The 25,056-nt window shown below is 51.0% G+C and overlaps 1 protein-coding gene and 1 long non-coding RNA gene across 14 annotated transcripts in view; one reads left to right on the forward strand and one right to left on the reverse strand.

Annotated features, from left to right (window-relative positions):
* LOC142009084 (nicotinate phosphoribosyltransferase-like) overlaps positions 1-25,056 on the reverse strand; it is a 37,727-nt gene that overhangs the window by 9,757 nt on the left and 2,914 nt on the right. For 12 of the 13 annotated variants that reach the window (XR_012644328.1, XR_012644326.1, XR_012644327.1 and 9 more), the window contains exons 2-8: positions 6,210-6,337; positions 3,830-3,912; positions 2,836-2,966; positions 2,598-2,713; positions 1,792-1,985; positions 1,149-1,289; positions 268-352 (exon numbers count right to left, since the gene is read on the reverse strand). Coding sequence is in view for 10 of the 13 variants with exons in the window: in XM_074986574.1 (XP_074842675.1) it covers positions 268-352; positions 1,149-1,289; positions 1,792-1,985; positions 2,598-2,713; positions 2,836-2,966; positions 3,830-3,912; positions 6,210-6,337 (878 nt within the window). In the remaining 3 variants the exon portion in view is untranslated. The remainder of the gene's footprint in view (positions 1-267; positions 353-1,148; positions 1,290-1,791; positions 1,986-2,597; positions 2,714-2,835; positions 2,967-3,829; positions 3,913-6,209; positions 6,338-25,056) is intronic. The other variant, XM_074986571.1, reaches the window with a different exon arrangement.
* LOC142009083 (uncharacterized) lies at positions 12,544-23,674 on the forward strand. The gene is made up of 3 exons (XR_012644325.1): positions 12,544-12,723; positions 13,712-13,749; positions 18,918-23,674. It is a non-coding gene; the product is annotated as an uncharacterized LOC142009083 (long non-coding RNA).

Here is a 25,056-nt window from a genome sequence, read left to right on the forward strand (position 1 = left end):
ACAACCTCTTAGTTTCACAAAACACGCTGCAGCTCAAAACCCGCCCTGGAGAAGCAGGTTCGTACCAGGGCCACTTCTCAAGCAGGGAAAGGGAGCGGCAGAGAGGTTAAAGGATGTGACCAAAGCAGCACTGTACATTATGTGCCGCCACTTTCGACCGACCCGTGATAGCCTGTTGAGAACCCAGGCACCCGCCGGGGTAACGTGAATGGTGCCACCGAGCCCTGGACCCCTCCTGCTACAGGTGAAAACCTGAGCGCCTCTCACCTCCTGTATTATCTCCTGCAGGCTCCTTTCACTGATGTCGTTGCTCGCCACAATGGGGATGGTCTCAAACCAGGGAACCTGGAAGCTGCACACAATTGAAGTGAGTCGTCATAAATGGCTGCAGGTTTCCTACACGGGACAGGTGCCCCAGCAGGTTACTCGAAGCTTTGCTAGATCTGAACCCCGGAGGGCAGGCGAAACTCTGGCGCTCCTGTTGCAGGATCTGTGGTGAGGGCGGAGCCGAGGGATTCGGGGTGCGGGAGGGGGCTGGTGTGGGGTGCACGAGGGAGCTAGAACGGCGGAAGGGGATCAGGCGCGGCTCTGGGTTGAGGTGCAGGGTCTGGGAGGGAGTTCGGGTGGGGGCCCAGGGGCAGCTCCCATTTGATGGAGGTGAGGAACAGGTGGCTCTACGTGGCCGATGCTGCCCTGTGCTTACCTGCAGGCCCCGCCCCCCGCTGCTCCCATTGGCCGTGACTCTGGGACTGGCTTTCCTCCGGCCGCAGCAGAGAGCTGCCATGGTCCGGGGAGAGCAGGCCGTGGCAGCCCCGGGGGCAGGTCTTATTAGGCAGGGGCGTGGCCACACAGCTTAGAGGGAACCCTGCCGGGAGCCAGCTCTTGTCAATCCACCCCCGCAGACAGACAGACAGACAGACAGACAAAGGGAAGTGGGAGGGGCTCGATATCTGGGCGAAGGGCGGAGGTAGCCACTCGGCACAGAGACACACTCCCTCCGGCTGGGTAAGCGCCGACTGCTGGTCCGACCCCGACCCACCGGGAACCAAGAGGGGCCATTGTCCAGTGTCGGTACCTGCCCCACGCAAAGGACCGTCTCAGGGAGCTCCCAGCGCAGGGCAATACGGGCTCAGCCGCCTGGCACTCACGCGGCACCGCAGGTCCGGAGCACCCAGCGAATCTCCCTCGACTGCTTCCCGAGATCGCCGCTGTCCACGCAGACCCCTCCTGCCCGGTATCCCAGCTGGTGCAACGCCAGCGCCACGGCGCAGAAGTTTGGGAGGCCGCTGCTGCCAACAGCAAAGAGAAGAGTGGGCCTGGCTGGCCAAAGGGCCTGGGAACCCACCCTCTGTGATGCAGGCCAGGAGGGATGGGCCAAGCGGGCTGGGTTTGGGGGCATGCGAGGCTCCATGCCCTGCTAGGACAAAGAGCACAGGAGGGAGGGACTCCCATGGTGCTCAGCAGCTGTTCTGTCCCCAGCCCAGGGGATGGATGACCACACTCAAGTGCGGGAGCGTCGGAACACAGGGGCTGGGTCCCAGCCGGCGTCTCTGGGAGACGCCGAGGAGCTCTAAGGAATCGTCTCAGAGATCCTGCGTTCCACCAGCTGCCCCGGCTCTGCTACCTCTGCCGGATTCTTCACTGCACTGCCCCTGGCCTCTCTGCTCCCGACCTGACCCTGATGGCCATCTCCACCCTCTCCAGCGCTCCCACCAGCCACCGGGGAGCCCAGGTGTCACCGTACTCAAGGCGTGTGCCGGGAAAAGGCCTCCGCCGGCCCAGGTGCCTCACCCCATGACACTGTAAGTGTCCAGCAGTCCCTGGAAGCTGTGGGGGAAGGCGATGGCGTAGGACGCAAAGGCAGCCAGCTCCCCATGGTTCACCCCATCGCAGGGCACCTGCAGCAACTGACACACCCTTCCCAGCCACAATTCCGCCAGGGGCAGAAACTCCACCGGCTCCTCGCTGTCCAGGGGCTTCAGGGTCTGCAAAGGAAACAGCCCCTCCACAGGACCAATCACATCGTCTGCCATGGCCACAGCCTGTCTCTCCCTTGTGGTAGGGCCCCTAAGAACATCTTTCGATTCCTCAACCCTCTGCCAGCTCCAAAGCAGCCACTCAGTGGAGATAAACCTTGCACACCAGCAAGGATGACGCACAAAGGTCATTTGGCCACATCAAGGGCACCAAACCGAGAGCACTGGGGCTGCCTCCAGGCCCCTCTGGGCCGTTCGTGATCAAGCGAGGAGGACTGTGACCACCCTTAGCTTTCAAATCCATAGGTAGGACCCTGGGGAGACTACAAATCCCAGCATGCAATGCTCCAAGGAGGCAGCCAAACGGCTCGGTTAATGGACCCATCATCTCAGCTCCATAGCAGGTGGCAGCGGAGCACCTAAGAACGAACGTGGGCTGGGAAACTGCAGGCAGTGGGCTGGAGCCGAGTGGGGGAGCTGGAGCCGAACAGAATTCTAAGGGAAGGGGTGAGAGTCCCACGACAGAGCACGTGGGTCTCTCCTTGGGGTTCACCTCTGCCCCTGTCTACACTGTCTGCCCCTTCTCATCACCAGGCCAGGTTCCTAAATCCATCCACGAACCCGGGGCTGCACCTCCTCCAGCGACGTGAAGGACATGATGTAGGAATGGGCCACGGTCCCACACACCGGAATCCCATACAGCTGCCCTGCCAGGACGTTGCTGGTGCAATCGAAGCCTGCAATGGAGAGACAGGGTCCCATGAGTGAGGGGAGCGCAGACTACCAGGGAACCAAGGGGGCAGGGAATGCCCTGCTGTGAGGAGCTGGGACATCAGCCTGGCTGCTGGCCAAAGCTCACCCCCTATGTAGGAGTACTTGGATGCAGAAAGGCCCCCATCTGGGCCCTGGGCACGCCGCAGGCCAAATTCCACCAGCTTCTTGTCTGGGCCAGCCAGCATCCGGAACCGGGCAGCGTTAGTGGCCACAAGGCTGGAAACGGAAAACCCCAAATGTTCCCTGAGCGCAGACCAGGGTTCCCTCTAGATTCTTCCATTCCCAGGTGGAATAAATTTTTCATTGCATGCACCCAGGCATGAGCAGATGTGCACCCCAATAGACACACCTGCTGCCAGCTGTGGGAGCGCTGCTAATTGGCCAGGCAGCACCTGAATCTCTCCCAGACAGCCGGCCCAGCACTCGGCTTACAGGGAGCAGGACCCAGCTCTGGCTGGGCCCCAAGGGTGGGCAGACTCATCACCAGGCTGTGAGCTGTCTGCAGACGGGGCAGCCGAACAGGAAGCTTTGAGAGTGGATCGGTTCCATTCAGGCCACATGGGAGTCAGACGGCCCTGACCGGCGCTGGGGGCGGATCTGGGTTACAATGGCAGCACCGTGGAGCCACATGTGTTCGAAGCCCCAGACAGCCCAGCTGGGGGTCGGGATGAAGAGGGGGGTGTGGGGGAAAAGGGACATGGTCCAAGCTGTTGGGGTGGGGAGGGTGAGATAGATGAGGAGCCCTGAGGGAACAGGGGAGACTTTGGAGCCAGTGGGAGAGGGAGGAGAAGGGACCCGGCCAGGGAGCAGCGCACAGACGCTTGTGAGCCCTTGTGCAGGGCAGGACACGTTCACAAGTGGCTGGAAGCCGTCAGATGCCATCCTGCGCGTTTCACCCCAGGGTGTCTTCAGCCCCCCCACTGAGCACGTGCCGCCCCCTCCCCAGGGGCCCCACCTCCACGCGTGCCACTCCAGGGGACCCCACCACCACCACAAACCAGCACGTGCCGCCCTGGGGACGCTCCCCCAACAGCCCGTGGCTGGAGCCCGCCTGGCCCGTTTCCCCAGCACCCCCTCACCTGGCGTAATTGACCAGACACAGCAGCGTGGTCTCCAGCAGCTGCACCACCAACAGAGGCCCCTTCACTTGCAACAGAGGAACCTGCCAGAGAAGAGCCGTGGGACAGGGGGTCGCCCCACTCAGCTCCCTTCCTCGCCCCATGCCCACTTCCGCATCGCTGGTTCCAAGCCACAGGCCCTGGCCAGGGCTAGGACTGAGACGTTCCACACACCAGGACTCTGCAGCTGCTCTTCCCCTCCTCCAGCACAACTGGCTCCAGTACCGCCTCCCTCCCTCACCGCCAGCTCCTCCTTTCTCCCTCCCCCTTGCCCCCGTGACTCCAGGATCCAGCCTTTTCTCCACCTCCATTGCCACCGCCCCCCTGACGCCCACCCGCCCCTGCTGGCCCCCACTGCAGCCATCACCTGGGGATCCCTCTAGCGCTGCGGTTTCCAGCCTTTCACTAGTGCAGACTCCCAGTCACCCCCAACTGGTCACAGACCCCCCCTCCATTCTCCCCCTCCACCATTCATGGACCCCCCAGTCACCCCCACCCTATTCATGGACCCCCATGAAAGCCACTTCTAGCCACTACAGATACTTAGCTAACTGAAAAAGGAAAGCGCAAAATAGATTTTCGGGCAGTGGTTAATAACATGGTTGGAAGATATCTACTTTAAAAGGAACCGATCATAACTCTGCAATTTATTTAAATCTTCTTTTCTATGATCATTTTTATTTCTCCGTTCTTTTCTCCCATGGAACCCCTGCACGACCTGGGTGCCCGCAGACCCCTGGGCGGGAACCATTAGTACCTCGCCTGTTGGCAGGGGCTTTCAGACACCAGTGGCTGTGCTGTGAGTGATAACGAATCCTCAGCAAGATGTGAATAAATCCAGCTCTTATGCAGCACTTTTCCCCTGAAAGCGAATTCTAAGACACGACCCAGCTGGGCTTCTACTGCGTGCAGAGCTGTACTGCCTCCTTGTCAGACCGACCTCGGCACAACGGGGAGCACCTGGCCAGAGGCAAAGGAAGGGCCCCACCCCTAACCAAGTCTGGTTTTACTCTGTTCTCCCGACACGTCCTTTCCGGTCCTCCTCCGTGGTCCCGCATTGTGACTCCTGGGCTCTTCCCCGGAACCAGTGGACATCTACAGTTGTCCCTCATGACCCTCTTAAGGAGCATGAATGCCCTCCTTCGACTTGGGGTAATTCTGTGTCTCACCAGCGTTCTGAGCTGCCAGTCCTCAGCTCCACCCAACCAAAGTCTGGAGACTTTTAACCACCAGGCTCAGCTCCCACCAGGACTATTCCCACATATCTATTTAGGGGCTAGTGCGACAATGACTCCTTATTTCCCTTCTCCCTCTGTAACTCGTCCATGCAAGGACGTTCCTCTGACTCTTTTCAGAAGCCAGACGCCCCTGTGCTCTTCGGACTAGCTCCTTCTTTCCCCCACCCTGCCAGGCCTTCTTCAGAGCAGAGAAGAGTCTTCTAATAAGCCTGGTCTTTGGAGGAAACCAGATAACTACAGCAAGGCCAAGAGTGCGCTCAGGTGCTCCTTAGGCCACGGCTACGTTACCCAGAAGATCGACCCACCCAGGGACAATCTGCCAGGCCTCAATTTCGCATGCCTGGTGGAAATGTGCAAAAATCGACCTATCGGGGGTCACAGTCGACTCCCCTACTCCTCACGATGGAAGTGCTCCTGTTGACCTTCCTTAGCGAGGGCAGCCAGGTAAGTTGATTGCAGATGCGTCACTGGAATCAACTTCATTGCAGTAGCTAGAATTGAGTATCTGCAATTGAGTTATCTGCAATCGACTTACCTGCTTAGCGCAGACCAAGTCTTAGCGTGCAGGATGAATTTATCTTCCTGGTTTTGAGGAAACCAGCGTGAACTAAGCCTGAAGTCACACCAGTTTCAGCCCACGCAGCCAGGTCCTTGCACCAGCTTGTACTCGTTTCCACTGGTGCAATACACACGCACCTACAGACTGAGCTACTCAAACAGTGGCTGCATCCACACGCTGCTCACGATAAAGGAAATTGCCACTCCAGCACAAAGGGGCAGGAGGAGATGTCAGGGGAAGTGTGCTGGTTGAGTCACCTACAGTATAGAACACCAGGGCCCACCTTTTATCCGTAGATCTTAAAGTGCTTTACAAAGGGCATGAGTGTCATTGCACAGAGGGGGAAACTGAGGCACAACAGAGTCACGTGGCTTGCAGGTAAAGAATCCAGATCTCTCCCATTTCAGTCCAGCGCTCTATCCACAGGGCCCCCGGCTCAGGGATTATTCACTCAGAGCCCAGCTGCAGAGACTGCCTGAGGATTCTCAGACTGTCCAAGCCACTGCTGTAACCACTCTGTGCTACTGCCGTGGCTAACACCCACCTTGGCGAAGACGACAGAGCCCTCCGGCACAGAGGAGACGGTGACTTCGGAGGCGTCCACAGTGCGCAGGTAATCGAAGAAAGCCTTGTCCGTGGTGCTGGGTAGGACCGACTGCAGGTACTCAATGTCTGGAAAGCAGCCAGAGATTGCTACTCAGCGCGGGCACGGAGGAGGGGGCAGCGCCCCTCACGTCAGGGGACCAGCGCTCCGCGGGCAGGCAGAGCTGTGGGTTTAGAGCAGCGGTTCCCAACTTTTCCGCAACGGGGACCCGGTTTTAGAAATCAGTAAGACGTTGGGACCCCAGGCAATTCAACCCCAGAGTGGGGGACGTGTGTGTGTGCCCTCCACAGGGAACCAAATTTATAAACCTTGATTCGCCCCCCGACCCCACCAGGCTTAAACCCCTTGTAGCCCCAAACACCCATCCACCCCCAGGCTTGAACTCCTCACAGACCCCCCCACCTCACATGAGCCCCACAGCTGATCCCCCACTGCTCCTTTGCCGGGCTGCCACCTCCTCCACACAGCTCCCCTCACCACTCGTAATTACCTTCCCCCACCTGCAGCATGGGCCCCTCCCTGCCCTGCAGCATTGAAATGGGGCTCAATTTAATTGGTTTAATGGCCGGATCCCACCAGGAGCAGCACTTAGATTTCAGAGGCGGAGTCTGGTGTTCTAACCACTAAGCCACGCTCCCTCTGAACCACAGACCTCATGCTGCCAGCTACCCCAGGGCATGCGGGTGTGTAAGGGGTACAGGGACCTTCTTGGTCTGAGGTTTACACCCCAGTCCATCAAAAGTCATCAGGAAAAGTCTCTGTAGAAAGCCTGCATCTCACATTGGTCATCACAGTCCTTGCCAGAGGATCATATGTATGGAGCAAGGCAGGGGGATTGGAAATCATGTTCTTAAAGCCTTGTAGCTAAAGGCACATCACACCCAGCGGTACATGCTTAAAGATGGGTCCCACCACACCGGAGGAGAGAGACACATTCCCTGGCTGACCCTTACAAGGGAAAACCGTTTGCACAGTGAGTCAAACACCAATGGACTCCAGGAGAGGAAATGAACAGGGCGAGGGGAACAGCGTTTCCAGGTGAAGAACAACGGACTGCCCTAACAGCTGTGCTCCCTGTAAGCTGGGCCCTCATGCAGCTGCTCAGGTGAGATTCAAATGCCGCCCAGGTGATGAGCAGAGCACCCACAGCTAGGTTTTGTTTCTATTGGTGGTGCACATTCGCGCATGCCTCGGTGACACAGAAATTTATTCCACACATGGGTGGAAAAAAATTCCTCACCTGGCTGGAAAAGCTTGGAGGGAAGATTGTCTAATAGATGTAGGGGTGTAAAGAGATGCTCTGGTGCCTGGGGAGACAAGCTGCCGGCAGGCCCTGGCTTCCAGCCCTCCCTGAGCATAGGGAGCCGGGAAGGCACGTTGGCAGGTTTCTGAAGAAATCACCTTCGCTGGCTCTGCTACTCAGCCTGTGGCTGTAAAATTCACAGCTCGGAGGAGAGCCGAACTGCCCCTGCATTCAGAGCAGCTGGTTCCCATGATGGGTCAGGGCACCTACTCCCCGTCGCAGCACAGACCACGGCATGGCTGTACTGCCGGAGAAGGGTGCCACACCTGGACTCCAAAGCCCTCCTGTTCCCTTGACAAGTGGCACCCCTCCCCTGCTCCTCAGGCCTATGAGTGAGAGAAGGGCTTGTCCTCCCTGGCCCTGCAGCTCCCATGCATTGCCCTGGAGTGGCTAAGGACAGGGGTGTCATTTTGGGGGTGGAGGGCTTTCCCCACCAATTGTGTACCAGGGGTCCACTCACCTTAGCCCCAAACAGAGCTCTTAGCTGAATGCAGCCTGAGTGTGACGGAACTAATTCAGGAGCTGTTCAGGGATTTCCTTTATAAACACAGCCAGGGTGATTAAGGTAACAAAGGCTTTATAGTCCCTTATAAACTAAGGGACATTACAAACAACAAGCAGCCCAGCCCAGTAGCACCGTAAAGACTAACAAAGGTATTAGGTCATGAGCTTTCGTGGGACAGAGCCACTTCTTCATATTATTAGAGCAGACAGTAAATCCCCACTTTACTCCATCTCGACATGTGTGTTAATCATATCAACGCAAATGTCAAAATCCTGGGCTCCAACCATCCGCTTCCCCCAGTTGGGGGAAGCGAGAGGCTGGAGCCTGGGGAAGGCGGGGCACGGCTCCAGCACTTGGACCCAGCAGCAGAGTGCTGAAAGGAGCAGCCCCATGGCCTTCTCCAGCTGGCGAAATCCAGGGGGACACCACTGCCAGGAGGAAGTGGGAGGTGGGAGGGAAGCCCCTCAGCCCCTGGGAGGTGGGAGCCAGGCACAGCAGTGCCTGGTCAGTTTCCTGGCTCCCACAAGCAGCAGGAAAACTGACCAGGTGCTGCTGCGCCTGGCTGGCTGCTCCCCAGAGCTGTGGGGCTTCCCCCTGCTTGTCCTCTGAGCCCCAGGGAGCTGGGAGGCAGCACAGTAGTGTAGTGCCTGATCAGTTTCCCAGCTCCTGCAAGTGGTGGGGAGCTGGGAAACTGACAGGTGCTGCTGAGCCTGGCTCCCTCCCCATGGCTGAGGAGGAGGGAGGGGTCCTCCTTTCCTGACTTACACAACATTTGGGTTATACGGAGGCTGCAAGGAACTCAACCCCTGAGTAACTCAGGGTTTTACAGTATAGCTTGGAGCAGGGGAAGGAAGGGGTCACCTGTCACTAGGCTGGGTATATGAAACAAATTAAGAAGGAGGTATGCAGTTCCTGCAAATATCAAAGGGGGCGGGAAATTGCCCTTGTAATGCATAAAGGTAGCTGAGATCTCTATTAAGGCCTAATTTAAATGTGTCAAGTTTGCAAATAAATTTCAGTTCAGCTGTCTCCCTCTATAACCGTGCAGCAAAATTCTTTTGTTGGAGAAGGGCCACTTTGAAATGCATTACTGAGCGCCCACGGAGGTTACAGTGCACTAGACAATTCTAAAAGCATCGTCAGGTACTTCACTCAGAAGATGGGAAACATAGGATAGAACTAGTCAGCGACAGAGACAGGATAGCTCAGTGGTTTGAACATTGGTTTCCTAAACCCAGAGTTGTGAGTTCAAGTCTAAAGGTGGCTCTCTGGGGTCTAGGGTAGATAGAACTTAGTGGTATCCCCTGGGCCTGTCCTAGCACCAGAGCTATTTAACGCACTCATACATAGCCTGGGATAAAGGTTAAGCAGTGAGCCAACAAAACCTGCAGCTGATACAACATCTATTCAGTATAGTTAAGTCCAAGGCAGACTGTAAACTGCTAACAGGGATCTTGCTAAGCAGGTGTCAGACAAGAATCAGAGGGGTGTAGCTGTGGTTAGTCTGGATCTGCAAAAGCAATGAGGAGGGGTCCTGTGGCACCTTACAGACTAACAGAAATAAAAACAAAAAGCAGTCAAGTAGCACTTTAAAGACTAGCAAAATAGTTCATTAGGAGGTGAGCTTCTGTGGGACAGACCCACTTCTTCAGACCAGGATAGACTCAATATTTAAGGCACAGAGAACCAAAAACAGTAAGCAAGGAGGACAAATCAGAAAAAGATAATCAAGGGGAGCAAATCAGGGGGTGGGGGGGAAGGTCAAGAATTAGACTGAGCCAAGTATGCAGACAAGCCCCTACAGTGACTCAGAAAGTTCCCATCGTGATTTAAACCATGTGTTAATGTGCCAAATTTGAATATAAAAGCCAGTGCTCACTTAATAAACTATGTTGCTAGTCTTTAAAGTGCTACTTGACTGCTTTTTGTTTTGCTAGTGTAGAGACTAGCGCGGCTTCCTCTCTGTTACTAACAGAAATGTATCAGCATAAGCTTTCGTGGGCAAAGACCCACTTCGTCAGATGCACCTGCATCTGAGGAAGTGGGTCTTTGCCCACGAAAGCTTATAAGAACGGCCATACTGGGTCAGACCAAAGGTCCATCTAGCCCAGTAGCCAATGCCAGGTGCCCCAGAGGGGGTGAACCAAAGACAACGATCAAGCCATTTGTCTCCTGCCATCCATCTCCCGCCTTTGACAAAAGGCTAGACACCATACCTAACCCCTTGCTAATAGCCATCTACGGACCTAATCTCCAAACAACATCGAGCTCTTTTTTAAACTCTGTTCGAGTCCTGCCTTCACAGCGTCCTCTGGTAAGGAGCTCCACAGGTTGACTGTGCGCTGTGTGAAGAAAAACTTTCTTTTATTGTTATGCTCATACACTTCTGTTAGACAAAATTCAGTGTTGATAAATGCAGAGTAATGCACATGGCAACATATAATTCCAACTGTACATACAAAATGCTGGGGTTAAAGCTAGCTGAACTGCTCCCTAAAGAGATCTTGATGTTGCTATGGACAGTTGTCTGCAAATATCTGCTCCATGTTTAGTGGCAATCAAAAAAACTGACAGAATATTGGGTCTTATGAAGCAAGGAACAGCTGATAAGACAGAAAATATCGTATTGCCTCTCTAGAAATGCCCCCATCAAATACTGTGTGCAGAACTGATCACCCCAACTGCAGAAAATATAGTGAGTCTGGAAAAGGTGCAGAGACTGGCAACAGAAACTATCAGGTGAACGGACCACGCTCCAGATGAGGGGAGATTAAAAAGATGGGGAACTTTCCAGTCTGGAAAAGATGATTAAAGAGGAGATACTACTCCAAAACCATGAATGATGTGGAAAAACTAATAAGGAAGTGTTATTTACTCTGTCAAATTACACAAGAACTAGGAGAACAGCAAGAATTCTTGTGGCACCTTATAGACTAACAGATATTTTGGAGCATGAGCTTTCGTGGGCAAAGACCCGCTTGAAGCTCATGAAAGCTCATGCTCCAAAATAGCTGTTAGTCCATAAGGTGCCACAAGACTTGTTGATCTTGAAGCTACAGACTAACACGGCTCCCTCTCTGATACAAGAACTAGGAGACACTCAATGAAGCGGGTGGGCAGCAGATTTGAAAACAAACGAACAAAAGACAGTATTTCTTCACAGCCAACCCGCAGAACTCCCTGCCAGAGGAGGCTGTGAAGGCGAACGCCGCATCGAGGTTCAAAAGAGAACTAGAGAAGCTCATGGAGGACAGGTCCCCAAACAGCTGTTAGCCCTTGTGGGCAGAGATCCAGTACCACGTTGTGCAGGTCCTTCACCTCTGCTTGTCAAAGGCTGGGAATCACTTGCTCATTACCTCTTCTGTTTGTTCCCTCTGGGGCACCTGGCACTGGCCACTGTCACAAGACAGGATGCTGGACAAGATGGACCTCTGGTCTGAGCCAGTGTGGTCATGCTGATGTTCTTACATAGAACCTAGACATATTTGCCCCTGTTGTAACCCCCTAGACCCCCCCCCCCCCCCCTCCCAGAGCTGAGACAGAGATCCCTTTAGAACTCCTGGGTTCTCTCTCTCAGTGCAGAGTTAATAACCAAGTAAGAAGATGGATATCACCATTCTAAATCTCACAGTTTCCCTTAAGTGACTTGCCACAAGATGTTGAACACGTTGTTAGCAGAGCTGAGTGGGCCTAGTATTTGTAAAAACAAGCAGAAGTCCTGGGGCACCTTACAAACTAAAAGATTTGTCGAAGCATAAGCATATATGATCTGATGCAGCAGGTCTTTGCCCACGAGAGCTGATGCTCCTATATATCTGTTAGTCTATAAGGTGCCACAGGACTTCTGGCTGTTTTTGCAGATATAGACTAAAGAGGTGACCCCTCTGATACTTGTCTAATATTTGTTTTTCTTTCACATAGGAACTAGATCCAGGGCTTCTGTCAGCAAAATTGCTAAATTATCTTCCAGAAAACTGGAGTGTAAGTGCCCAGTGTAGAAAAATCCCCTCCTGAGGTGATTTATATGTCCCTGTCCATGAGCTGTGGTGTCTGTATGGTTGCCCTGCATCCTGACCAAATAGCTCTTAAGCTAAGCATTTTAAACTTATAATCTGCTTTACCAGCAGTGGTGACATATTTCCCTCACAAACCACATCAAAATTAGATAAATTGAAAACCATATTCAGTGTTAAAATGGAGTTTTAGAAACACAAAATGGCCGCCGGAGAATGACAGTTGCAATTAATATTCGGCGGGCTATGAATATGTATGAAGTTATGGTTTGAAAAGTCTCAAACTGATTGGTTACTTTAGAATCCTCATACATATGTAATAGTCAAATGCCCCTTTGATACATTGTAGCACTGAGGAGGACCTAGCAGGCAGAGGTTGTCAAACAGGTCCACCCAGGCTGTATATATTCAGGAGAGCAGCCCTGCTTGAGGCATTCCAGACTAGACTTCAGAGGAGAGCAGAGGAAGAAAGAAGACTACAGAGAAGGACTGAGCTAAGAGCTGGACTGAGCCTGTAGTTGAACGTTGTTGGCAGAAGAGCTGAAGCTGACCTGCGTGTCAGTCATTGCTCTCTAGCCGCCGTGGGCTGTCGAAGACCAGAAGAGCTCCAGTCTTCATAGAGCTGAATCGCTAGTAAGGCTCTGGTTCTTTTATCCGGAGGGTTTGCCTGGCAGACTGCACCAACAACGGTGCCCTGCATGGGGAAACTGCAGCAGCGACCCTGCTTTTCCAGTCACCGACTTTAGCTCAGGCCAGTGTCTGAAATATCAGGGTTGTTCCTAAAAACACAGGAGGTTTTTGTTAACCAAGCCGGTTTTTCCTCCTGGTTCTCTTTTCCTCCCTCCTTTACTATCTGACCTGACGCGGCTGCCGTACAAGCGCGCCGTGAGGGTCATAACTTCTTAGCTCGAAGAGAACTACAGGCCCAGCGCCTGGATCACAGAGCAGGAATAAGGAGGTATTTATGGTCTGGGTTTAGGGTTAAATAATTAGGTGAGTAGTTAGTGTTTTTATATAGCTTTGTAATAGAGGGTGGATTGGGACTTCCCCAAGTCCATGATCTGCACCTTATATTTTGTATTCCTTGTCTTTCTGTAAAGGCACAGGAGGCCAATGGTATTGGTCTAGCTTAAAACTATTGCATGCACACAGGAGGGTAGTTAGGTAAACTGCTTTCTAATAATCCAGAGCTATAAGCTCCCCCCTATTTAGGAAGGTAGAGTGGTCAGGGATAACCCTATAAAGAGAAAACCCTGGTGTCCTTAGTAACCCTTCAAGGGTAATGCAGGTGTGCAATAAAGGGCTACCATAACAAGGTGGTCAAAATAGACTACCATTTTTTGAGGGAATAACCTTTAACTAGGAAAACCCCTCCATTTAACTAAGGGGAAAACCTCTCAGAAGGAAACCCCGCATATACTGGGCTCTCCCCTGCTTGGCCAGCAGGGCAACCCATTTAACTAGAGAATTGACCTAGCTTAGCGCAAATTCTTTTTTCTAAGTAAGATCTGCTCCCCGCGGTAGTCGGCCAAGGGTTGAGCAACCTGGTGAACCTCAGGAAGATCCAGGGATAAATAAATAAATACAATTCAGCTCTGAAGTTAATCTTTCCATTTTACAGCACGCATCGAAGGCTGCACGGTCCGTCCCAGAAGCACAGTAAGTAGCTGAGGGATTAGATAGCAGTGCTGTTACAGTAGTTACCTATTGTTTAAGGCTATAAGCCATAGTATTCAAATCCTGTGCCTATTCCACAAAAACAAGGGCTTACATCTTTTGTGCAACTTAGCTTACCAAAATTCATACTTTTGAGTTATAAAATAAACCCTGTCTCCCTGTTTGAACCTGACATCTTGTTTGTATTTTCTTCCTTGGGTGTAAACACTGCAGCAGCGCAGTTCACACACCGTGAAACCCTGTTGTGATTAGACCCACCGTAGACGGCGAGCAGGGTCGAGGGGTAAAATCCTGGGAGCATTGGTAAGGACTCAGTTTTAGTCCAGTCCATTGCTCTGGTGTGATTGACTTGGCCTAATCAATATTCAAATTTATTCATACGTCACTCACATCCTCGATATGGTATCACGGACAGGATGTGTGATGTCAGATGCTGTGTGTTGCCCCTGGAAGAATGGTCAGGTTCAAGGCAGAGAACTGAGCCACTTAATATTTCATGCCCAAGAAAAGGGAGACAAAAATGAATATACCTTTGCATTTGAGGGTAGTGAGACCGTAAGGAGTACAATAGAAAAGGTCACGTGGTCTGGGCTGGCTTGCCTGATCAGCTGCCACCAGAACCTAACGTTCTACCCAATAAAGACCCACAAAAAGTAAAATCTACTAAGAAGCCCCAAGCAGGGACTCCTGAAGAGACTCTGCAACAAATTAAAGAAATAATAAAGAAAAGTAGGATAGATTATTCTATCCTAAAAACCTCTATTCTGCTTAGGCCTGGAGCTAGGGGGACCACCATCTTAAATGAATGGAAAGGGGCCTTAGCAGGTGCAGGGACAAGGGGTCTGTTCGGCCGAATTAACTACGATACAAAAGTTATGGCCGGAACCCTCCTTAATTGTCTAGTGGAGACTCTTAACAAGTTTACTAGGTTGGAGTCCACACTAGACAAGACTCTGTGTATGGCTGGGAGTGAGACATCCTCCCTCAGCACAGTGAAACCTACCCAAGATGTTAGTGAACAAGTTGAAGCTTGCCCTGTCACTGGCAAAACGTGTCACAGATGTAGCAGGCAACGTTCATAGCACAGTGACAGATAGCAGGACACAAGCAGAGATGAAGTCCTTAATGGACGACACCTGCAGAAAAGACAAAGAGCCAATCATGGTATGGTTAGGGAGACTGGTATTAGAATATGGTCAGGAATGGGTAGATCAGCGAGAAGCCTATTATCTGGCCAGAAACTAGCTGGCGTGGTGGCGTGGGATCCACCACGGAGTTAGACCGCAACACGCACTGGCCCATCCTGGTTCCAAGCCTTGCCTTGCTGATAATCAGATCCACGTGGCAAGCATATTCGCTCCCTCAGGGAACAATTACTACCACCAAGGATCTAATTAGGGCCATAGCTGGTGTAGCAGTGGCCAGCTGGAGGCCAGAGCGGGGAGGACCGGTAGGGCTCACTACAGAACAGGCACCACGACTCAGCTTTTTCTGTTATATCTATGACTACTCTGCGATACCAGTTTTCAACCTAGCCATAGAGGCAGGAGCGTCTGGGGTTCCCTTATAAATCCCCAACCATAAAAATCTGGCTACGGTCAGTAGAAGGGAGACCGGTAGGAGCCCTCTACGATGTAGAGGGAGAGCTGCCAGCAACCTTCCAACAGGGGGACCAACATGACGGGTTTCACCATGATAAACCCATTAAAAACCCTGACCACAAAAATGTCAAAAAACAAGCATACCCAGTGGACACTAAGCCCAGGTACTCAAAACAAGAGCAAAATAGACAACAAAAGCCATGGTTTAGGTTTAAGCCCAAATTTCCCCAACAGGAGAAGGAAAAGGGAAAAAAGTCTGGGGAGGAAGAAGAGGCATCAGTTGTGACAAAGTATAGGCAGGCTATCACTAGATACCTGTTTAATAAGGGGACGGATCTTACCGACATGCAGGGCAAATCTGATGCCCAACTTGAAAAACAGGCAATAGAGTTAGGGTGGTGTCTGGAATGGTGGTCGTATAGCTCCAATGGACCTAGGCGACCAGCCCCCCGCCTCGCCAAAAAACGCCTAACTGTCCTCGGGTGGTGCCGCTCCCGGGGGCGTAAGAAAAAGCGGCAAGATGCAACCAATGCCCTGGTGGAGCAAAACAATATTCAAGAGACAGATATCAGACCTTATATTACTTTGTTAGATGAAACAGATCAGTCCCACCAATTTCTAATAGACACGGGAGCCCAAATAAATGTCATTTCCCCTGACGTCACCCATAAAACAACAAACACAAAGTTGTGGGTACAAGGGGTAAATGAACTAAAAGAAGCCCCGTTAGTAAAAGTCACTTTAAAGCTACCAGATGGGGAGAGGGAAACAAGAAGGGCTATATTGGGCGCCCGGAACCTGATTGGAGTGGACTCCATCCGGGAATTTCAATTGCAGCACATCTTGTCAACACTCCCGGTGGAGATTACTGCTCTAAAAGTATCAAATGTGTACACACCTCAGTTAACAAATCCCCAAAATTGGAAATCTAATGTAATCCCAACCAAAGGGAAAGATGCCATAGAAGCTATAAATACCCTCCTAAAAGACCTAACAAAGGAGGATAAAATAGCTAGAATCTATGAAACCAAATACATCAGTAGCGCCTGGGGGAATTCTAAAACCCAGTTCAGAGCCTAGTAACAAAAAATATAGAATGGTCATAGATTACCGTAAGGCCAATGACCATATTGCTGAAACACCCTATGTTGTAAAGTGGGACAGACCACATATAGAGGAAGTTATCAGCAACAAAAACTATCTTTGGGGGGTGCACATTGGACCTCAAAGATATGTTTTATCAGGTACCCATGCATGACCCGCAGGGTGTCCTAAATTTTCGATTCAATGGGCAGATGTTCCGGTGGAAGGTTCTTCCCCAGGGATATAAAAACTCACCAGCAGTCGCTACACAACACCTAGCTAAAACGCTAGAAAAGGTGGTTGTCCCTCAAACTTGTGAGGTGATGTATTATGTGGATGACGTTGCCATAGTGGGGAAAGAGGAACACGCTGTAAAACAGCTTACCCAAGAGGTAATTACCCAGCTAAAAGCAAATGGCTGGAGAATAAATGAGGAAAAGTCTCAGTTAGCCCCCAAAACTGAGTTTAGCTTCCTAGGGATTAAAACAAATCCTACCAACTGGTGTACAGAAATTGAAAAAGAAAAATGAAATGAATGGATTGCACGTCCTCCAGAAACCAAAAAACAGTTACAGGAGGTGCCTAGGGTATTTAAATTACCACCGGTTTTTAATACCCATAAAAATGGCTGCAAACTTAGCCGTTCTACAAAGAAAATTAAAGAAAGGGGACAAAATAAAATGGACTCCAGGTCAAAAAATAGCATATGAAATGCTCCTGGAGGCTCTAAAAAATCCCCAGCCTTTGGCGCGGATAGATCCGCAAAAACCTCTAACCATTACTATAGATTATACACCTGACCAAATAACAATAGAAGCTGCCCAACAAAATCAGCCTGTTGGCCGTGTAGTTAAAAAATTGCAGCCTAGTCAGCTAAACTATGGGCCATATGGGAAGGTACTCCTCGCACTAAAAGAAGCCAGGATTTGGAACCATTACCATGGGACGGTAAAGGGACCAGCGGTTAAATCATTGCAGTGGTTAAAATCAGAGTATCCCTTGGAGTTTGGGGGAGAAAGCACCACTTGGGCACAGTTGCTTTACGAGGCACATTCCTCGTGGATGTCTTGGACCCTGGTTAACACTCCTATCCCTGTTAAGAACAAGGCAAAATCATTGGTTATAAAAACAGATAGCCAAGAGCCTTGGCTGTTCTGCGATGGGTCTACCAAGCATTACCCTAAAGCAGGAATTTATTGCTCTAAGTGTCACTATTTGAAAATTGTGACGGAGCCATCAAAAATATCTGCTCAAGAGGCAGAAGTAAAGGGAATACTCTATGCAATCCAGCATGCTAACAACAAGCACAAGCTGGAAGCTCCAGTCTTAGGAATAGACTCGGGGTACGTAATTAGAGTCTTGTCCAAAGAGGCAAAACCCACTGCTTATTCTCACCACTGGGACCAAATCTTTCAAAGAATCGAACAAAAGCCAAGACCCTGGTATTTGGTCCATTGTCCTTCCCATAAACCAGACTCCAATCCTTTGCATGAATTCTTAGATCACCATCTTCAAAAAGAGAATGGTTTGGCTCCAGAAGTTGGTCTGGCAGACAACTCTGGTAATTGCCTAAATGTGGCGCAGTGGTTCCACCAAGAATGGGGTCACTGGGGCCCAAAAACATGCGAGGAAATCTGGAAAAGAGAGATGGGAAGCCCATATGTGTCCCATAAAACCTGGCAACAGATTGCCAGAGGCTGCTTAACCTGTAATGTCAACAAAAGAATGAATCGGCCAAGGTCACAGGTTAGCGCGTTAGATCCGGCTTATTTCAAACCAGGTTCCACCTGGCAGGTGGACCTAATGGGCCCGCTGCCGGGGGCAAAGCTATTCCCAAAAGCTTTAGTGGTGGTTGATTTGGGATCCCGTCAAGTTTGGGCGGTTCCCACAAAAAAGTCGACAGCCAAAGATATAATTCGGCTTTTGTCTAAGTGTGCAGCCAATTGGTCTGTACCTACCGAGATCCAGTCTGACAGTGGACCTCCCTTCAATTCAAAAGAAGTTGAACAGCAAATGAAGGCATGGAATACTCGGTGGCATTTCCACACTCCTTACCATCCGCAAAGCAATGGGGTAGTGGAAAGAAAAATTGGGGTATTAAAAACTCAACTAAAAATTTTAAACCCCAATGCAGACTATAAGGGCTGGCATGCATATTTAGACACAGCCCTTGTTAAACATAAATGGGGCGGTGTCTAGATGGCCGGACATACAGCCCAAACAAAAAGAACCTTGGCGGCCGGTCTATGCCAAAGGCCAAAAAGTATGGGTAACACTTCCCGGTGAAGGAGCAGAAAAACCTTTTGCTAACACTATTCAAAAGGTCGGGAAATACCCTAATACCTATTATTTGGGTCCACCGAAAAACATGCTGGTACACCATAACTGGTTGAATAAAAGGGAATAGGCTACAATTCATGCTTGCATAATTTTATGAAATAATAATGTTAATTTTTCTCGTTTTAGGTTTGCATTATGCTGCTGTTACTACTGGCCGTGACCTGTGTAGTAAATGGTAAACTACAAAACTGGGAAAGCAATGCATTTATTAGAACCGCAACCTTGGTGGCAAAAGCTCTAAACAAAACCGACTGCTGGATATGCAGTGTCTTCCCTGCTACCAGCAGAGTTGGAATTCCCATGATACCTATTCCTCTGACCACTCAAAACATGACAAAAATGTATTGGTCAGAGGAAGACCACTTGGGAAGGAGTACAAGCCAAACGTCCTGACTATTTGGTAGTGGAAAAAAACAGGGACTTTGGTGTTTTGTGTGTAATGGTTCTAATTTGTGTGAGCGGAAGGTAGTTAAGGTACCCGGCACATCTGAATCACGCGCAAAATGGCAGTTTAAAGAGCACAAAGATGTTTTTGTTGGCAAAAGCAAATGTGGAACCTATATTTTAAGTAAGGGTATGGCACTCCCACAATCTTGGGGAGCCGTGTATTTCCCACATGTTAAGTCATACTGATCTGAAAACGACCGGGGAAAAACAATTGTGCACGAACAAACAGTTCTGTGCTCTGGAAGTGTACACCTTCAGGGGGAGCCCTATGGCCTTTCTCTGGTTACTATCAAGGAGCTGCGGCTTCGTTACAATCCAACCTTCAACAGGGTAAGGGAAGCTGCAACCAGCCGCTCTATGCTATCACCGGCCATTACTGGGTGTGCGGTGACAAAGCATATAAGGCACTCCCTGCATATTGGCATGGTTCCTGCTATTTGGCCTACCTGTTGCCTTCCCTGCACATCCACAAAACCTTACCGCAGGGGGGTATAGGTAACGCTTTTCCCTACGCTTTAGGGATAAATTTTGATTTTGAGGTTGAAACCAATGGAGTCCCCGGTACAAGTGACCAGGAGGACGACGAAGTAGTGTCTGATGAATCCTTTTCTCAGGATGTCATCCCTAAGCCTAAACATCATAAAAAGACATTTTGGGGTCGGAGCCCCTTAGCTAGGCGAAAGAGATTTGGAGCAAGCACAACAAGATATAAAAAACAGAAAGCCTCTAACTATGCAGGAAACGATAGGCTGGGCCCTATTACCACCAGTTGGTATTGCAAGAGTTGGTGGAGCAGTCCTCAGACTACAGTCAGTCTTAGAGGTTGTGGCCAATGAAACAGGGCAATCCCTCAAGGAGTTAGCTGATGAACAACATCAGATCCGTCAGGCTGTGATCCAAAATCGAATAGCATTAGATACGATCCTCGCGGACAAGGGAGGTGTCTGCGGTTTTTGGAACAGTGCTGTGTATACATTCCAGATAATGCAAATAAGGTTTTTAAGAGAGCAGACCATATAATGCGTGTGGCCTATGTTCTGCCGGCACCACCTGTGTGGGACCTGTGGTCATGGGTCACTGACAAACTGGGATATGTGGGTACCCAAATATTTAAGGGAATTGCTTTATTTTTTATGATTATAATAGCAACTCTGATTATATACCTTGTTGTGAAACTTGTGTTAGCATGTGTAGCCGACTTTAGGTCAGGGTAATGAAACAAGCCTAAAGAATAAATGTAAATGTGCTTTGTGCGGGAACTATAGTTGTCTAATTTGACACATAGTTGTTTAACTATTAAGTCTTAGCTTATAGGCTGGATGATTGGGTAAGGAGTGAACCGCTCCGCCTCTGTCAGGGTCACGGGGGCATGGCGCAATATCCCTAACGTGGGGTGAGTGTTGTGTCCGCGCGTCCTGTTATGTGGTCCCGGTTGTGTCCATATCCTCTAACATCAAACCATCGTTTGGGCTTAGGATGGACCGTAGGTGGCCCAGGATGGGTGGCACTGGCTTGCTGGGGTCACTGTACCTGTCTCCCACTGCGGGTTCCAGGACGGTTGGTGCCCGTTCCTGAGTTCTTGCAGGGGAAGTACGGGATGAGTGAGTCCACTGGTCAGTGTGATCGTACCTGGGGCACCATGGGTAGTACCTAAGTGGAGGCAGTCATCATGCAGCTCCTGGCCATGGCCACGGGGGCATGTAGAAAAATCCCCTCCTGAGGTGATTTATATGTCCCTGTCCATGAGCTGTGGTGTCTGTATGGTTGCCCTGCATCCTGACCAAATAGCTCTTAAGCTAAGCATTTTAAACTTATAATCTGCTTTACCAGCAGTGGTGACATATTTCCCTCACAAACCACATCAAAATTAGATAAATTGAAAACCATATTCACTGTTAAAATGGAGTTTTAGAAACACAAAATGGCCGCCGGAGAATGACAGTTAGAAAATGACAGTTGCAATTAATATTCGGCGGGCTATGAATATGTATGAAGTTATGGTTTGAAAAGTCTCAAACTGATTGGTTACTTTAGAATCCTCATACATATGTAATAGTCAAATGCCCCTTTGATACATTGTGGCACTGAGGAGGACCTAGCAGGCAGGTTGTCAAACAGGTCCACCCAGGCTGCATATATTCAGGAGAGCAGCCCTGCTTGGGGCATTCCGGACCAGACCTCGGAGGAGAGCGGAAGAAGAAAGAAGACTACAAAGAAGGACTGAGCCTGTAGCCGAACATCGCTGGCAGAAGAGCCGAAGCTGACCTGCGTGTCAGTCATCGCTCTCTAGCCGCCGTGGGCCGTCGAAGAACAGAAGAGCTCCAGCCTGAAGACCAGAAGAGCTCCAGTCTCCATAGAGCTAAATCACTAGTAAGGCTCTGGTTCTTTTATCCAGAGGGTTTGCCTGGCAGACCGCACCGCCCAAACAACGGTGCCCTGCTTGGGGCATTCCGGACCAGACCTCGGAGGAGAGCGGAAGAAGAAAGAAGACGACAAAGAAGGACTGAGCCTGTAGCCGAACATCGCTGGCAGAAGAGCCGAAGCTGACCTGCGTGTCAGTCATCGCTCTCTAGCCGCCGTGGGCCGTCGAAGAACAGAAGAGCTCCAGCCTGAAGACCAGAAGAGCTCCAGTCTCCATAGAGCTAAATCACTAGTAAGGCTCTGGTTCTTTTATCCAGAGGGTTTGCCTGGCAGACCGCACCGCCCAAACAACGGTGCCCTGCTTGGGGCATTCCGGACCAGACCTCGGAGGAGAGCGGAAGAAGAAAGAAGACGACAAAGAAGGACTGAGCCTGTAGCCGAACATCGCTGGCAGAAGAGCCGAAGGTGACCTGCGTGTCAGTCATCGCTCTCTAGCCGCCGTGGGCCGTCGAAGACCAGAAGAGCTCCAGTCTCCATAGAGCTAAATCACTAGTAAGGCTCCGGTTCTTTTATCCGGAGGGTTTGCCTGGCAGACCGCACCGCCCAAACAACGGTGCCCTGCTTGGGGCATTCCGGACCAGACCTCGGAGGAGAGCAGAAGAAGAAAGAAGACTACGAAGAAGGACTGAGCTAAGAGCTGGACTGAGCCTGTAGCCGAACATCGCTGGCAGAAGAGCCGAAGCTGACCTGCGTGTCAGTCATCGCTCTCTAGCCGCCGTGGGCCATCGAAGAACAGAAGAGCTCCAGCCTGAAGACCAGAAGAGCTCCAGTCTCCATAGAGCTAAATCACTAGTAAGGCTCCGGTTCTTTTATCCGGAGGGTTTGCCTGGCAGACCGCACCAACAACGGTGCCCTGCACGGGGAAACCGCAGCAGCGACCCTGCCCTTCTAGTCACCGACCTTAGGTCAGGCCGGTGTCTGAAATATCACGGTCGTTCCTAAAAACACAGGAGGTTTTTGTTAACCAAGCCGGTTTTTCCTCCTGGTTCTCTTTTCCTCCCTCCTTTACTATCTGACCTGACGCGGCTGCCGTACAAGCGCGCCGTGAGGGTCATAACTTCTTAGCTCGAAGAGAACTACAGGCCCAGTGCCTGGATCACAGAGCAGGAATAAGGAGGTATTTATGGTCTGGGTTTAGGGTTAAAATAATTAGGTGAGCAGTTAATGTTTTTATATAGCTTTGTAATAGAGGGTGGATTGGGACTTCCCCAAGTCCATAATCTGCGCCTTATATTTTGTATTCCTTGTCTTTCTGTAAAGGCACAGGTGGCCAATGCTATTGGTCTAGCTTAAAACTATTGCATGCACACAGGAGGGTAGTTAGGTAAACTGCTTTGTTATAATCCAGAGCTATAAGCTCCCCCCTATTTAGGAGGGTAGAGCGGTCAGGGATAACCCTATAAAGGGAAAACCCTGGTGTCCTTAGTAACCCTTCAAGGGTAATGCAGGTGTGCAATAAAGGGCTACCATAACAAGGTGGTCAAAATAGACAGTACCATTTTTTGAGGGAATAACCTTTAACTAGGAAAACCCCTCCACTTAACTAAGGGGAAAACCTCTCAGAAGGAAACCCCGCATATACTGGGCTCTCCCCTGCTTGGCCAGCAGGGCAACCCATTTAACTAGAGAATTGACCTAGCTTAGCGCAGGCAAATTCTTTTTTCTAAGTAAGATCTGCTCCCCGCGGTAGTCGGCCAAGGGTTGAGCAACCTGGTGAACCTCAGGAAGATCCAGGGATAAATAAATAAATACAATTCAGCTCTGAAGCTAATCTTTCCATTTTACAGCACGCATCGAAGGCTGCACGGTCTGTCCCAGAAGCACAGTAAGTAGCTGAGGGATTAGATAGCAGTGCTGTTACAGCAGTTACCTATTGTTTAAGGCTATAAGCCATAGTATTCAAATCCTGTGCCTATTCCACAAAAACAAGGGCTTACATCTTTTGTGCAACTTAGCTTACCAAAATTCATACTTTTGAGTTCTAAAATAAACCCTGTCTCCCTGTTTGAACCTGACATCTTGTTTGTATTTTCTTCCTTGGGTAAACACACTGCAGCAGCGCAGTTCACACACCCTAAAACCCCGTTGCGATTAGACCCACCGTAGATGGCGAGCAGGGTCGAGGGGTAAAATCCTGGGAGCATTGGTAAGGACTCAGTTTTAGTCCAGTCCATTGCTCTGGTGTGATTGACTTGGCCTAATCAATATTCAAATTTATTCATACGTCACTCACATCCTCAATACCCAGCAGTTCCTGGGATCATGGGCAAAGTCCGTTCCCCCCCACCCCCGACATTTGAAATAGTGCCCTGGCTAAGGAGGAGACAATGCACCAGTGGCAAACGGTCATTGAAGGGGTAACAGCACTGGGCACTATGCTGGCGGGGGCATGGGGGAGCTATGCTGCTGGCACGGGGAAGATGCTGCTGTGTGGCCCACAACTGGTGTTGGCCCTGTGGTACAAGCTTTTGGCAGCTGACCTGTATCCAGCCCACTTCTCAAGCTCCTGCGTGGACCATTGCAGTAATTTGCAGCGGCCGACCCACATGGAGTGGAGCATCCTCAGAGGTCAAGCACAGGGCTGGGGTTTCTCTGAGCAACCCAGGTGGGACTGGCTCCCACCCCAGCTCTGTGCCCTCCATGTTCCCTCCAACCCCTCCCCACGGCACCTCACTTGGTCGTGCCCAGCCAGGAGGGGATTAAATTTGCTGCAGAGGTTTGGTGGCTCTGACTCCCAGAGAGCAGGGTGTCTGCCTCAAGCAGCCTGCAGCCAGGGGGGAACCACCAGGACAGCAGGTAGAAGCAGGTCAGGATGCTCTTACCTGCTGTCTAGGAGCTGCCCCCAAATTTTGGAGCATCTTCCACAGCTGCGTATTCTGCATCTGTGTAGGGATGGCCCTGGGGGAGAGGTGGGCAGGGGGTCAGGATGGACCAATCCTGGGTGAAGCCCCATGTGCTCTGGTCGCTTGCCTGGCTAGCTCACCTCTCCTCCACTGTCTGCGTGAAGCAGTCAAGCGCAGTTTTGGTGCTGAGGGACTTGGCTCCAATTCTGTGTTGGGAGTGGCAGTTTTCGGCATAAAATCAGCGCTCAGGCTGAGCGGGAAACTCTGAAGCCACACTCCTCCCTTCCCAGGGCAGCAGCAGAGGGGCTCCCTGTCCCGTGGCGGTGCTCCTTGAGTGGGCCCCCTACAGCACAGCCTACTCAAGAGACTTCCTCTCGCCCGTATGAGCACCACATGCGTGCTCCAGATGAGCCCAGCTGTCTTTGCTCAACCTGGCTCCCTTCCCAGCCTCTCACCAGCAGCAGGGCAGTTCGGCTAGATCTACACTGCCCTGAACTCCAAATAAGATGCACAATTCACTCTTCCGAGGCATCCCTTTCCCCTCTCACAAGGGG

Source organism: Carettochelys insculpta, chromosome 2 (assembly GCF_033958435.1).
Source record: "Carettochelys insculpta isolate YL-2023 chromosome 2, ASM3395843v1, whole genome shotgun sequence".
Classification (NCBI taxonomy): Eukaryota; Metazoa; Chordata; order Testudines; family Carettochelyidae; genus Carettochelys; species Carettochelys insculpta.